The 12,990-nt window shown below is 48.3% G+C and overlaps 1 protein-coding gene across 2 annotated transcripts; it reads right to left on the reverse strand.

The window, feature by feature from the left end:
- Positions 1–350: 350 nt before the first annotated feature.
- ADM (adrenomedullin) lies at positions 351–2,677 on the reverse strand. Of its 2 annotated transcripts, none has more exons than XM_046016152.1 (4): positions 2,525–2,677; positions 1,951–2,069; positions 1,651–1,800; positions 351–1,441 (listed from the first exon to the last, which is right to left on the reverse strand). In XM_046016152.1, exons 2-4 carry the CDS (start codon positions 2,046–2,048, stop codon positions 1,123–1,125), a joined length of 567 nt encoding a protein of 188 aa, XP_045872108.1. In that variant the 5' UTR covers positions 2,049–2,069; positions 2,525–2,677; the 3' UTR covers positions 351–1,122. The 2 variants fall into 2 exon arrangements, with proteins under 2 accessions (XP_045872108.1, XP_045872107.1); XM_046016151.1 differs by having other exon boundaries at positions 351–1,438; positions 2,525–2,668.
- Positions 2,678–12,990: the final 10,313 nt, after the last annotated feature.

Here is a 12,990-nt window from a genome sequence, read left to right on the forward strand (position 1 = left end):
GGCGCGCTTTTGCGCGGGGTTCCGCGAGCAACTCCGTAAAATCTGGGACTCTGTTGCGCAACCCAGAGAGTCCAGGCTCGCTTCCCCACTAGGGCTCACCCCTACTCCGCCCGGCCCGGCCGCCACGCGAGGCTGCGACCTTAGTTAGGGGCCTTCGCGAAGCCCGGACCTGCTCTCAGGACAGGCGCTCCGCGCGCCCCACAAGGAGAGCAGCAGCGCTCGGGACAGCTCGGCGGGCGGGGGGACCCGCCAGCTCGCGCGCGCGGAGCCGTGCCACCTTCTCACTCGAGACGGCGGAAGCCGGAGCTCCCGGACACACTGGGACCCTCCCAAGACTCGTGAGCCTAAAATTAATCAGCATTGAGACACTTTATTGATTTGCTATTTCGCGTATCACCCATTTCATGTAAATAGATTATACAGAGACACGGTGTTTCCTTCTTCCAGAAGAGGTAATCAGTCTCTCACGCACACTCTCACACATTTCACGCAGCAAACGTTACACCTCGCTGAGACATTGACGTATTAAAATAAGTGGGGAAGGGGGGAAATGCAATTGCTTTAAAATGCCCTTAATACAATATATAACGTACAAAAATATCTCTATATTTGAAGTTACAAAAAAAAATCTTGACAGCAACGAACTTAAATATTGATAGTTACCTCTGTATATACAACACACATTGCACTTTTCCTCTCTAGGTTTTGGAAAGTTCAAGTAATAGTGAGGCTTGTGCCCCGATGGGGTGACTCCCCGTGAGAAATCAGTTTGTGGGAAGGCACGGCAGCGACTCAGACCCCTGTCCCTGGGGGTCTCACAAGCATTTAATTCTCAGTTTCTCCCTTCCGTGAGCCTGGCAGACACTCCCTCGCATTCCTCTGCCCCTCGGGGCACCGGGGCCGGATTGGGACGTAGGGAACCGTGTCTCCGAGAAGGGGGTCCTGCAAAGCCAGGGCTCGCCGCTGGACCGTGCCTCCCGGACTCCTGGTCTCTGCCCGGCTGTCTTAACCCGGTTTCCATCCGCTGTGGGGCTCAACCCTGGGAAGCCCTCCGCCCCGGGCGGGGGTCGGGGGAAGCCGGCGAGATGCATACGCGCGCCAGTTCGCTGCTGCCACAGGCGCTTATATCTTAAGGAGGTTGGCGAGCACCTGATGCACCCGGGAGGCCGGAGCCCCGCGTGCCAGTGGCTCTGGGAGCAACGGAGTCCGGCTTGGGCCGGTCGCAGGCAGCGAGCGCCGGCGCCGGCGGCCGTACCCCTGGGGGCTAATCTTGCTCCTGGGGGCGACGCCGTCCTTGTCCTTGTCTGTTAACTGGTAGATCTGGTGCGCCAGTTTCTGCACCGTGCATGTGCCGAAGCGGCAACCGAAGCTCCGCAAGCTTTGGAAATTGTTCATACTCTGGCGGTAGCGTTTGACTCGGATGCGGGCGGCGTCCGGACTGCTGGGGAAGGGAAAGAAGGTAACATGAGACCCCTATCAAACAGGGGCTTTGGCCCCAGTCACCAAGAAATCGAGCCATTCAAAGACCAGAGGGGACTGGAAACTACTACCGCCGGCTGCACTGCCAGACAGCCCTGACGATCCCCTGGGGCCAGGGTAGTGGAGGAGATCTCCCCGTGCCCACCCAGCTTCAGTGCAGGGCATAGTTACCTGGCCTGGGGACTGCGAGAGGCGCCTTTTATGTCCTGGGGCCGAATGAGAGTCTGGGCAGGCCCGGCCTTCACGTCCGTGAGCCCGGTGGCATAGTTGCTGGACACCCGAAGTTCCCTCTTCCCGCGACTTAGAGCCCACTTATTCCACCTAGAAAACACAAACAGACTCGATTCGTATGCATCCGGCGAGCTCCTGGTCCCGACCCGCTCCCATCCACTTCCATCCCCTCGGGGCCAACAGCCAGTTTCCCTCGTCTCCCAGGTGCAAGGACTGAAGACGGAGTTATTTGCGACTCACTTCTTTCGGAACTCTGACGCCACGTCGAGCCGTGCGGTGTCCGCGCCCAAGAAGGCGAGGGAGCCCAGGTACATGAGGGCGACGGGAACCAGCTTCATGCTGGCGGCGATGCGCAGACCCTGGAAGGAGAGACAGGGACCGAGCGTGAGCACCCCGCCTGCACCACGGCCCGGGTGGGGCACAGAGGGCGGGGGTGGGGGGCGCTGGCCGACTCAGCTCGCGCTCTGCCTGGCTCAGACGCTTATCTCGCCCGGGCGCAGAGAGGCGCCAGCGGCATTTGCACCCGCCGGGCGGGTGACTGGCCCGCAGGGGAGGCCTCTGCCCAAAGCCAGGCTCCCATCCAGAGGTTTCCTGCTCGACTTCTGAGAATTTGGATGGCATAGTATAAAGGACTGGGTCTCTGCAGTTCCAGTGGTGTGCATGGCTGGGCCCAGTGTATGGGACGCAGTCCACAGAGGACCTTACAAAATGGGTTGTAACCTTCACCCAGTACACTCCCCGTTTCCACTACTCTCAAGTCCGTCCTCCCCGCGCCCCCGCCACACCGCGTATCCGCCCAGCCTGCGGAGCCTACCTGCTGATGGGGTGATCTGCCAAGATCTGGGAGAATATAAAGTCTGAGACGTCGCTCTGGCACTGGCAAAACCCTAGCGTCCAAGCTGCGGTGAGAAACCAGAGGTGGCAAAGCTCGAGTTGTTCCGCCTAGTGTCACCAAGAAACCACTGAGTGGCCGGCTCTGGTTCCTCGGCTTTATAGGAGCACAGGGGGCGGGGCCTGGGCTGCCCTCGCACCCTCCCATTCTTCGGGCGCGCGCGGGCTTCTCCACTGCAGCGCGCGCGTTGCTTGTCCCAAGGTTTGGGAATGGAGGGGTGGGGGTCCCTCGTGCCAGAAAACTCAGGAGCTCCAAAGGTTGTTGTAGGAACTGCCACAACCATAACTCCCTGGGCACAAACTTCAGAATATAAACCAGGGCGAAGTAGGACCGGTACCACCTCTTGGGGTCCTTACTCAGGACCTATGCAACCCAGAGTGCGAGGCCTACTGGCCCGGAACTGCGAGAGTCAGCGGGAGGTACCACAGGGATGGCCGGAGCCCGGGACCTCGGGAGCGCTGGCCTCGAGTGGACCGCGCCCCCTGCCGGCTCGGCGCCTGACCTGAACGCGACCCCAGACTCCCCCGGAGCCGCAGGGGCAGGACACCCAGCAGAGACTAGAGGAATGGGGCTCGCCAGCACCCCAAGAGAGGCCGAGACTCCAAGGTTCTGGAATGGGCTAGTAAGATTTCGCAATAGGGGCAAGGCTCGGAAAGGCTGATTTGAGAATTGGGATTTGGAAGGGAGAATTATCTGAAGTTTCAGAATTTAATTGCCTATTTGGAAATAAGGGAATAACCAAAATTAGAACGGACGATGCTGTTTCGTTCCCCACCCCACCCCCCTTGTAGTCCAGTTTATTCCTTACAAGTTTACAACCTGAGAGTTTGCCTTGATGCCCTCGGAGATTTCATTCACCTATTGTTTGTCATTGTTTTTAAAGATTTTATTTATTTATTTCACACAGCGATCACAAGTAGGCAGAGACTCTGGCAGGGGGGGGGGGGGGGAAGCAGGCTCCCGGCTGAGCAGAGAGCCTGATGTCAGGCTCCATCCCAGGACCCCGAGATCATGACCTGAGCTTAAGGCAGAGGCTTTAACCCACTGAGCCACCCAGGCGCCCCTGTTGTTGTTTTTAAAAAGATTTTATTTATTTGACAGAGAAAGACATAGGAATAGAGGGAACACAAGCAAGGGGAGTGGGAGAGGGAGAAGCAGGCATCCCACCCAGCAGGGAGCCCGATGTGGGGCTCGATCCTCGTGACCTGAGCCGAAGGCAGACACCCAATGACAGAGCCACCCAGGCGCCCCTTCATTCACCCATTGTAAACGTGAAGATTTACTGCCCGGGAGCACACTAATGCTTCACGTATGTTAATCGCTTTAGAGTTTACAAAACACAACCATCTCCTGATCTTTGACCCTAACGCCTACCCTTGAGTTAGGGATGGAGGGTTGACATTACTGTTCTTATTTCACCAAGCAGGAAATTTAAGTTCAGAGAGGGAGGAATTTGACCAAAGTCACACCAAAAGTAGGAAGCAGTAAAGACCTAACAGCCTGGCAAGCAAGCACCGCAGATTTGGGCGAGGCATAGATATTTCTAGGCTGGGGTCATCATTCCGTCAAGGGGGAAAGGGGAGTCCTAGCCCTCGCCCAGGGATTTATGCCTGTTCATGATGAATCACCCAAGCACGTTTGTCACCCGTTTGGGTTCTTCCATCACTGCCTTTTTAAAAAATATAATATTTTATTTATTTATTTGCCAGAGAGAGAGAGGGAGCCCACAAATGGGGGAGGGGGGGGCAGCAGGTTCCCTGCTGAGCAAGGAAGCTTGAGGTGGGGCTCCATTCAAGGATTCTGGGATCATGACCTGAGCTGAAGGTAGATGCTTAACCGACTGAGCCACCCAGGGGGCCCTCCATCACCCCTTCCTGACTTTACTTTCTTACTTCCCTTCTGAGGGCCAAACTGGGAGGGAACTCAGCCCCACCAAGCTCCCTAGTTCTTGTATTCTTGTTCTCTGGTATCCTATCACCCCCTTCCCTACTCTCAAGTCCTGAAGACTGGTGCCTAGACTAAGAGGCGAGGGCGGGGGCACAGGGCCACTGGGACTCTGTGGACTGGCTTCTAGTACCCACCCTGGGGCTGTGTGAAGGTGGGTACAGTATGTTTCCCCTCTAGTTTCCCCATCTGTCATGTGACCCCTGCAGACCTCTATGCTTCCTACCTGCCTTGCCAAATTTTTTCTGAGACCCAGTACAAAGAAGGCTGGGTGCTGTTTGGCAGGGTCCTTGACTAGTTGGACCACACACTGCTGGTTCAGTGGCTTTTCATTCTCAGGACTGAACCATGGATACTGCACCCGGGAAGGAATGGCCCAAGTTATTTATTCTGGGGACTTTTCCCTAAGGGAGTCACCTAAAGGGATCTGAGTTCCAGCTGAGGGTGGGGGACAGATTCCTGGACCCGGTGTTGAGTCTGATTCTGATATGAGCTCAGGGTCAGATGGGTGCTCAGCAGCGTAGAGTCTGGGTTCCGGCCGCCTGGCAGTCCGCAGGGCTGTCATTGCAGCAGACCGGATCGGGTGGCTAGTCTCTTGCCACCTCCGACAGTAGGTATTACCGTGCGCCTGCTCTGTTTCCAGGAGCCGCCCTCAGCCAAGCTAGTCTGCTTTTCTCCCACTTCCCGTCTCTTCGTTTCAGTTTGTTCCCTGGGAGTCAGGCTCTTCGCACCAACCCGGTCCAAGACATTCTCTGGGGATATGAGTTGTCGCCAGCTTCCAGTTGGATCCGCGCCAAGACAGGTTTTACTTTCATTTCCCTGGCGCGCGCGCCTCAACTGCTGTAGAGGTCAAGGACAGCTGGGCACCCGCCCACAGCCGGGGCAGGTCCCGTGGTCTGGACTCGTTCTTTCCAGTTCCCACCATCCCTGAGGGTGGGGGGCGGTGCAGGGGGCGCACTGCGGAGGTACTGTGGCTGTACCTCGTTTCCTCCTCTTTGTGGTTTTTTTTTTTTTTGGAAAGCCCACGATTCCGTGGGAGCGGGTGGGGAGTGCAGAGAATTCGCTCTAGCTTCCCTGCAGGATAGCAAAGCGCGATCCAGATGCAAACTTCGCTTTGAGCTTGGGGCTGCTTCAAAAAGCAAAGCAAACCCAGGAGTGGACTCGGCTCCACTCCTCCTGGCTCCCGTGCCTGCTCCAGCGACATAGCAGCGACCCCAGGAATTCCCACCTGACAGCCTTGGCATACTTCTTATCAGCTCAGGTGCGCCTAGTCGCTCTAGCACTTAGAGATCTGACGCTTGAAGACCCCGCCAATTATTATTATTATTATTTTTTAAAGCAAAGTACTGGAATGGCAGCTCGGGATTTTGCTAGAACCCGCGTTATGTTGGAAAGTGTGTGTATGCGTGTGCACGCGCGCGCCCTCGCGTGTGTCTGCGTGTGCGTAGGTGGCCGACAGAAACCAGAGTGTTTCCCTTGGGGATCGTGGGCTATAAATTGGAAAAGTATATAAAATTTGCCAAATGTTGGCATGTGTTTTTCCCGCGTGTAACATAGTGTTCGCTTACTTATCGCTAAAGACACACACACACACACACACACACACAGAGGACTGATTTTCAGTTAAACGGTCAGATCTAGAAGGAAACGCCACAGCGGGAGTTCTGCTTCTGGTGATTTGTTAACGTGGAGTTTCATCCAAGTTGCAGTGATTGTAGATTCACACTGAGTAGAAGGAAGGGGGGAAGGAAGAAACATCTTTAAAATCTCACTGTCAAGAGAAAGACAAAAAAAAAGAAAGAAATGCTGGTTAATGAAGATCCACTTTTTTCTTTTTGTGCCCAAGAATTCTTAAAGGGTCGGATTGTAAATAAACCCCAAAGCAGGGTAATAAATGTATGTATCCCGAAATCATATATAAAGACACACAAATATGCTAAATATTTGTTGTATTGGTGTCTCATTTCTTCACATTCCAACTGCATTATTTTTAGGCCCTCAACCCAAGCCTTATTCTTAGTAATGTTTGGAGTTTAAAAAAAAATTGTGGCGGTGGTTTCTCAGTTAAAGCCAGTGTGACCACACTCAGGTCATGAAGAAAAATAATGAGAAGCAATATATAATATTAATGATATTTATAAGAATAAAAGCGAGTAGCTAAGTGCATTGCATAATTATCTCAGATGCCTCTTTTTTCAAACAAGTTTTATAATGTATTATTCATATGTTTCAAAACAACCCTGCTGAGCTGAGGAATTGTTTACAAAGTCCATTTGAAAACAAGGTTTAAGAAACTCCTGGAGTCATAACACAAAATAGTTTTTACGGGGGACGCCTGGGTGGCTCAGTGGGTTAAGCCGCTGCCTTCGGCTCAGGTCATGATCTCGGGGTCCTGGGATCGAGTCCCGCATCTGGCTCTCTGCTCAGCAGGGAGCCTGCTTCCCTCTCTCTCTCTCTCTGCCTGCCTCTCTATCTACTTGTGATCTCTCTCTGTCAAATAAATAAATAAAATCTTAAAAAAAATAGTTTTTACGGAAAGGACACAATCGGCTTTGCAGATTTGGTGACTCACAGGGAGAGGTAAACCAGGATTCAAAACTTGGCACTTCTTTGGGATCTCTGACTTCTCCAAAGAGCTAATAAAATATAGATCCTTTACAGAAAAATTCTTGTCCATAATTCATGTACATAAATCAAATTAAGTGTAAAATAGGCATACAATTTGCTGCCTCATTTTTGTGCTTTTACACAAAATAGATGGACAGAAGCAATCAGTTCTAGAGCACCTGGCTGAGTCTATAGAACATGCAACTCTTGATCTTGGGGTGGTCAATTTGAAACACTGGATGTAGAGTTTACTAAAAAAAATTATATATGTATTTAAAAAAAGAAAAAAGAAAAAATCAGTCTTTGTGTGTGATAAAACTAGAAAACAAACCTCCCTGACGCTTAACAGAATATAAATTGCTGTAGGATAAATGAAAGAGAATATGGAGAAGAAGGTAAACAAATGGAAGCTTGTTATACTAACAGCTATAACAGAATAAGACAAGATGACTTCAAGAGAAATTTACTACTGATGACACAATGTATGTCATTAATAAATGGATTATAAAAGTGATGATTAGATCATTTGGGTTTCAGCTGTAGCCAAGGTGTTAACAGGAGCAACAATTATGCTACCTGCCTCCAGGTGGGATCCTATCCTAACAGATTAGAACCACCATACACAGTAATGAAGCAGTTCTTATATATGGGCTTGCATAATTTGAAAGTGCATTTATTCCTTTAACAAATATTTACTGAGCATGTATTACATGCCTAGCTCTGTACATACAGAAATCATCAGTGCAAACATCATTCTTGTCTTCAGTGAGCTTACAGCGTAATGGGATAGGCTGACATAAATAAATCTTCAAAAGAATAAATACATGATTATAAACTATGGTAAGTGTTTTGAAGGAAAGGCAAAACTAGGGGGACCTAGTGTTCCAAATGGAGGAAACAGGATGAACAAAGCCTTAGGGGTAAGAAAGTGCTTGGTACATGAGGGAGAGGCCAGTATAGTTGAAATGTATTGAGTGAGGAGGAAGAGGGACATGAAATGAGATTAACAAGGTCATCAGGATTAGAGCAAATAGGACCCTTTGGGACATGATGAAGATTTTGCACTTTATTCATGATGACATGGGAATATATTGACAGGTTTAAAGTTGGGAAAGACATGATCTGACACACATTTACTTAAAGGAACATTTTGGCTATTTACTTTTTTTTTTTTTTAAGACTTTTGATTATTTACTTGACAGACAGAGATCACAAGTAGGCAGAGAGGCAGGCAGAGAGAGGAGGAAGCAGGCTCCCTGATAAGCAGAGAGCTTGATGCGGGCCTCGATCCCAGGACCCTGGGACAATGACCTGAGCTGAAGGCAGAGGCTTTAACCCACTGAGCCACCCAGGCGCCCCACTGGTTATTTACTTTTTTAAAGTAATCTATAGGGGCGCCTGGGTGGCTCAGTGGGTTAAGCCTCTGCCTTCGGCTCAGGTCATGATCTCAGGGTCCTGGGATCGAGTCCCGCGTCAGGTTCTCTGCTCAGCAGGGAGCCTGCTTCCCTCTCTCTCTCTCTCTGCCTGCCTCTCTGTCTACTTGTGATCTCTCTCTGTCAAATAAATAAAATAAAAAATCTTTAAAAAAAATAAAGTAATCTATATTGCCAAGGTGGGGCTTGAAATGACCATGAGATCAAGAGTCACTCGCTTTACCCCCTGAGCTACCCAGCGCCCCTGCTTTGGCTATTTAATGTGTTGAATGGATTAAAGAACAAGAAGGGAAACAGTTGCAATGGTGGCACCCTGGAGAGACAGGTGAGGGCCTATTCCCCTTAAAATCTCTATTAATGTACCCCTAAACACACATACACACTCACATTCTGCCCTAAGTTCACCAAAAGAGGCAGCTTCATGAGCATGTACCATGTTCTGTCACACAGGGTCCTACACTTGGTTTAATGCTCTGTTTGTCACTGTTTTGAAGTGTTTTTTTTTTTTTTTTAAGATTTTGTTTATTTGACAGAGAGAGAGAGCACGCACAAGCAGGGGGCGAGACACGCAGAAGAAGAGGGAGAAGCAGGCACCCACTGAACAGAGCGCCCAAGATAGGGCTGGATCCCAGGACCCCATGCACCATGACCTGAGCTGAAGGCAGATGCTTAATCAACTGAGCTGCCCCGGTGCCCTGTTTTGAAATTTTTTTAAAAGTTTTTATTTATTTATTATTTGACACAGAGATAGAGAGCACAAGTAGGCAGAGCAGCAGGCCGAGGGAGAGGGTGAAGCAGGCTCTCGGCTGAGCAGGGAGCTTGATGCGGGGCTCAATCCTTAGCCGAAGGCAGCTACTTAATCGACTGAGCCACCCAGGTGCCCCTTGTTTTGAAATTCTTAATAATTTTTGAACAGAGGGTCCTACATTTTCATTTGCATTGGGTTCTACAAATTATGTAGCCAGTCCTGCTCACCAAATAAACATGCAAGCTAAGTAAAAGCAGCCTGCAAACTCTCACAGCACTTATATCCACTTATATTATAACTGCTAATGTCAGGGGTACTTAATATGTGTGTCAGGATTCAAGTATTCATATAATCACACGTATGAAAAGCAACTGGTTGATTTCCATCAACCATTTCTGAAGTCTCCTTCCTGAACTCCAAACATACACCCCACGTAGAAACAGTGTGTTTGCTATACAAATTTAATTTGAAGACAAGGTTCATAGCTCACTTACTGTCCTTCAGTTTTACCTACATGGAAACTCTGGAACCACCCATGAAACAGGGACATCAGTTAGGAAGTTACTGCAATAGTTAAGGTGGAAAGTAATAATGGCTCACATGGTGGCTCAGATAGTAGGGTGGCCATGGGGGTGGAGAGCAGTATACATATTTAGGAAGTAAGATCAATAGGGCTGAGTGATGAATGTAGGGCTGAGAAAGGCGTTATGTCAAGGGTAAGGATCATTAAGTTTATTACTAGGCAACTGAGTGGATGGAGATATGGGAATGGATCAGGCAACTTTCTAAGTGGTCTCCTTTGTTACTGGTTGTAGAGACCATTTGAAGAGGCCCCAGCCCCGCCCATGGATATTTGGTTAAGTCTAACTCTCATACTGCCTCTCTGAACTGTAGTGGCTAACCACAGGAAGCACTTGAAATGACTGCAGAGATCAACCACTCACTCCGCAACAGCCAACTGTAGGAGGAGAGAACTGATAATTCTTGCTTACTAGTAATTGGCCCTTTTTTCTTCTAAAGCATGAATGAAAGGCATCTGCTGTGTTTGTATCATCATTGTGTTGCATATTCTTCTTCCCTTCCTGCTCCTGCCAGACATCAGTAAAACAAATCTGGGATTGCTTTACTCCCACACTCTTTGGTGAAAGGTGATGGTGGTTATCTCAAGGGGATGGTCTGGCCTTCAGCCAACCTCAGTAATCAGCGACCTTGTCAGGGTTTATCAGTTTCAGCAGACTGGCAACTGTTGGCCAAGAAACAAAGCACAGCTCCAGTGTATGCTAAATATGTTCACATGTGTATATAAACATACGGTGCTTTATACATACAACTAGGATATGTCAAAATCCTTTTGCTACAGAACATACATTGGAAATGGAATGGCAGCCCACCCAGCAGAATGGAATATGCCTTATAGTACACAGCATTTAATTCTAGGCTTTGAAAACAACTAAGCTTTGGTTAAAAAAAAAAGTTTAAATAACTTGAGCCAACACTTATTAATAAAATAAAACTCAACACATTTAGAAAGTTAAATGGGGGGGGCACCTGGGTGGCTCAGCGGGTTAAAGCCTCTGCCTTCAGCTCAGGTCATGATCCCAGGGTCCTGGGATCGAGCCCCGCATCGGGCTCTCTGCTTGGCTGGGAGCCTGCTTCCTCCTCTCTCTCTCTCTCTCTCTGCCTGCCTCTCTGCCTACTTGTGATCTCTGTCTGTCAAATAAATAAATCTTAAAAAAAAAAAAAAAAGAAAGCTAAATGGGACTCCTATATCATGTGCAAAAAACTCAAAATGGTCTAAATACAAGAGCTAGGGGTGCCTGGGTGGCTCAGTGGTTTAAGTCTCTGCCTTCGGCTCGGGTCATGATCTCAGGGTCCTGGGATCGAGCCCCGCGTCGGGCTCTCTGCTCAGTGGGGAGCCTGTTTCTCCCTCTCTCTCTGCCTGCCTCTCTGCCTACTTGTGACCTCTCTCTCTGTCAAATAAATAAATAAAATATTTAAAAAATAAATAAATACAAGAGCTAAAACTATGAAACTCTTAGAAAATAGGAGCAAATTTTTATGACCTTGGATTTGTCAATGGCACTAGATATAAAACCAAAAGCACAGAAAACAAAAAAATTAGATACATTATATTTCATATGGTATATACATAAAATGGAATATTATTCAGCCATAAAAAGTACAAAATACTGATACATGTTACAACATGGATGAAATCTGAAAACATTATACTAAATGAAAGAACCTACAAAGGTCACATATTGTATGATTACTTTTTTTTTTTTAAGGTTTTATTTATTTATTTAACAGAGATCACATGTAGGCAGAGAGGCAAGCAGAGAGAGAGGGGGAAGCAGGCTCCCCACTGAACAGGGAGCCCCATGTGGGGCTCGATCCCAGGACGCTGGGATCATGACCTGAGCTGAAGGCAGAGGCTTTAACCCACTGAGCCACCCAGGTGCCCCTGTATGATTCCATTTATATAAAATATCCATAATAGTCAAATCCACAGAGAAAAAAAATTGGTAGTTACAAGGAGCTGGGGGAGGGGAAGTGGGAGTGACTGCTTACTGGGTATGATCAAAATTGTTTTGGAGCTATATAGAAGTGGTAGTTATACAACATTTTGAATCTACTAAATACCACCCAATTGCACACTTTAACGGGGTTAATTTTATGATATGTAAATTTCACTTTTTTTTTTTTTAATTTATTTATTTGACAGAGAGAGATCACAAGTAGACAGAGAGGCAGGCAGAGAGAGAGAGAGAGGAGAAAGCAGGCTCCCTGCTGAGCAGAGAGCCCGATGCGGGACTCGATCCCAGGACCCTGAGATCATGACCTGAGCCGAAGGCAGCGGCTTAACCCACTGAGCCACCCAGGCGCCCTAAATTTCACATTTTTAAAAAAAGATTTTATTTATTTATTTGACAGAGATCACAAGTAGGCAAGAGGCCTGCAGAGAGAGAGGTCAGGGGAAGCAGACTCCTGGCGGAGCAGAGAGCCTGATTCGGGGCTGGATCGGAAGATCCTGGGATCATGACCTGAGCTTAAGGCCGAGGCTTTAATCCACTGAGCCACCCAGCTGCCCCATCACATTATTTTTTTAAAAGTTTTTTTTAATTTAGGTAATCTTTATACCCAACATGTGGTCAGAACTCAAGACCTTGAGACCAAGAGTCACATACTCTTCCGACTGAGTCTGCCAGGTACCACTTTGCCTTAATTTAAAGAAAAGTAAAATGGGGAAGGAATATGACAGCTGCCTTAAAAATATGGAACTCTATCTGAAAGATAGATTGTTGTTGTTGTTGTTGTTTTCTGGGTAGTTCCAGAGAGCAAAATTAGGGGAAGTTACAGGACAACTCTAACATAAATGAGGAAGACCTTTCTAACAATAGGTCTTTTAAACAGTGGAATGGGGGGCTCCTGGTGGCTCAGTCAGTTAAGTGTCTGCCTTCAGCTCAGGTCATGATCTCAGGGTCCTTGGATTGAGTCTCGCATCAGTCTCCCTGCTCAGTGGGGAGTATGCTTCTTTACCCTTCCTCCCTGCTTGTGATCTCTCTTTCTCAAATAAACAAATAAAATCTTAAAATAATAATAATAATAATAATAATAATAATAATAATAATAATAATATAAACAGTGGAATGGGC

The sequence above is a fragment of the Meles meles genome, chromosome 8, assembly GCF_922984935.1.
Source record: "Meles meles chromosome 8, mMelMel3.1 paternal haplotype, whole genome shotgun sequence".
Lineage (NCBI taxonomy): Eukaryota > Metazoa > Chordata > Mammalia > Carnivora > Mustelidae > Meles > Meles meles.

Coding starts and splice junctions, on each gene's coding strand:
- ADM (XM_046016152.1), bottom strand. CDS start 2,048: ATGAAGCTGGTTCCCGTCGCCCTCATGTACCTGGGCTCCCTCGCCTTC. Junction 1,801..1,950: donor GCGTCAGAGTTCCGAAAGAA/GTGAGTCGCAAA, acceptor TGTGTTTTCTAG/GTGGAATAAGTGGGCTCTAA. Junction 1,442..1,650: donor TCTCGCAGTCCCCAGGCCAG/GTAACTATGCCC, acceptor TCCCTTCCCCAG/CAGTCCGGACGCCGCCCGCA.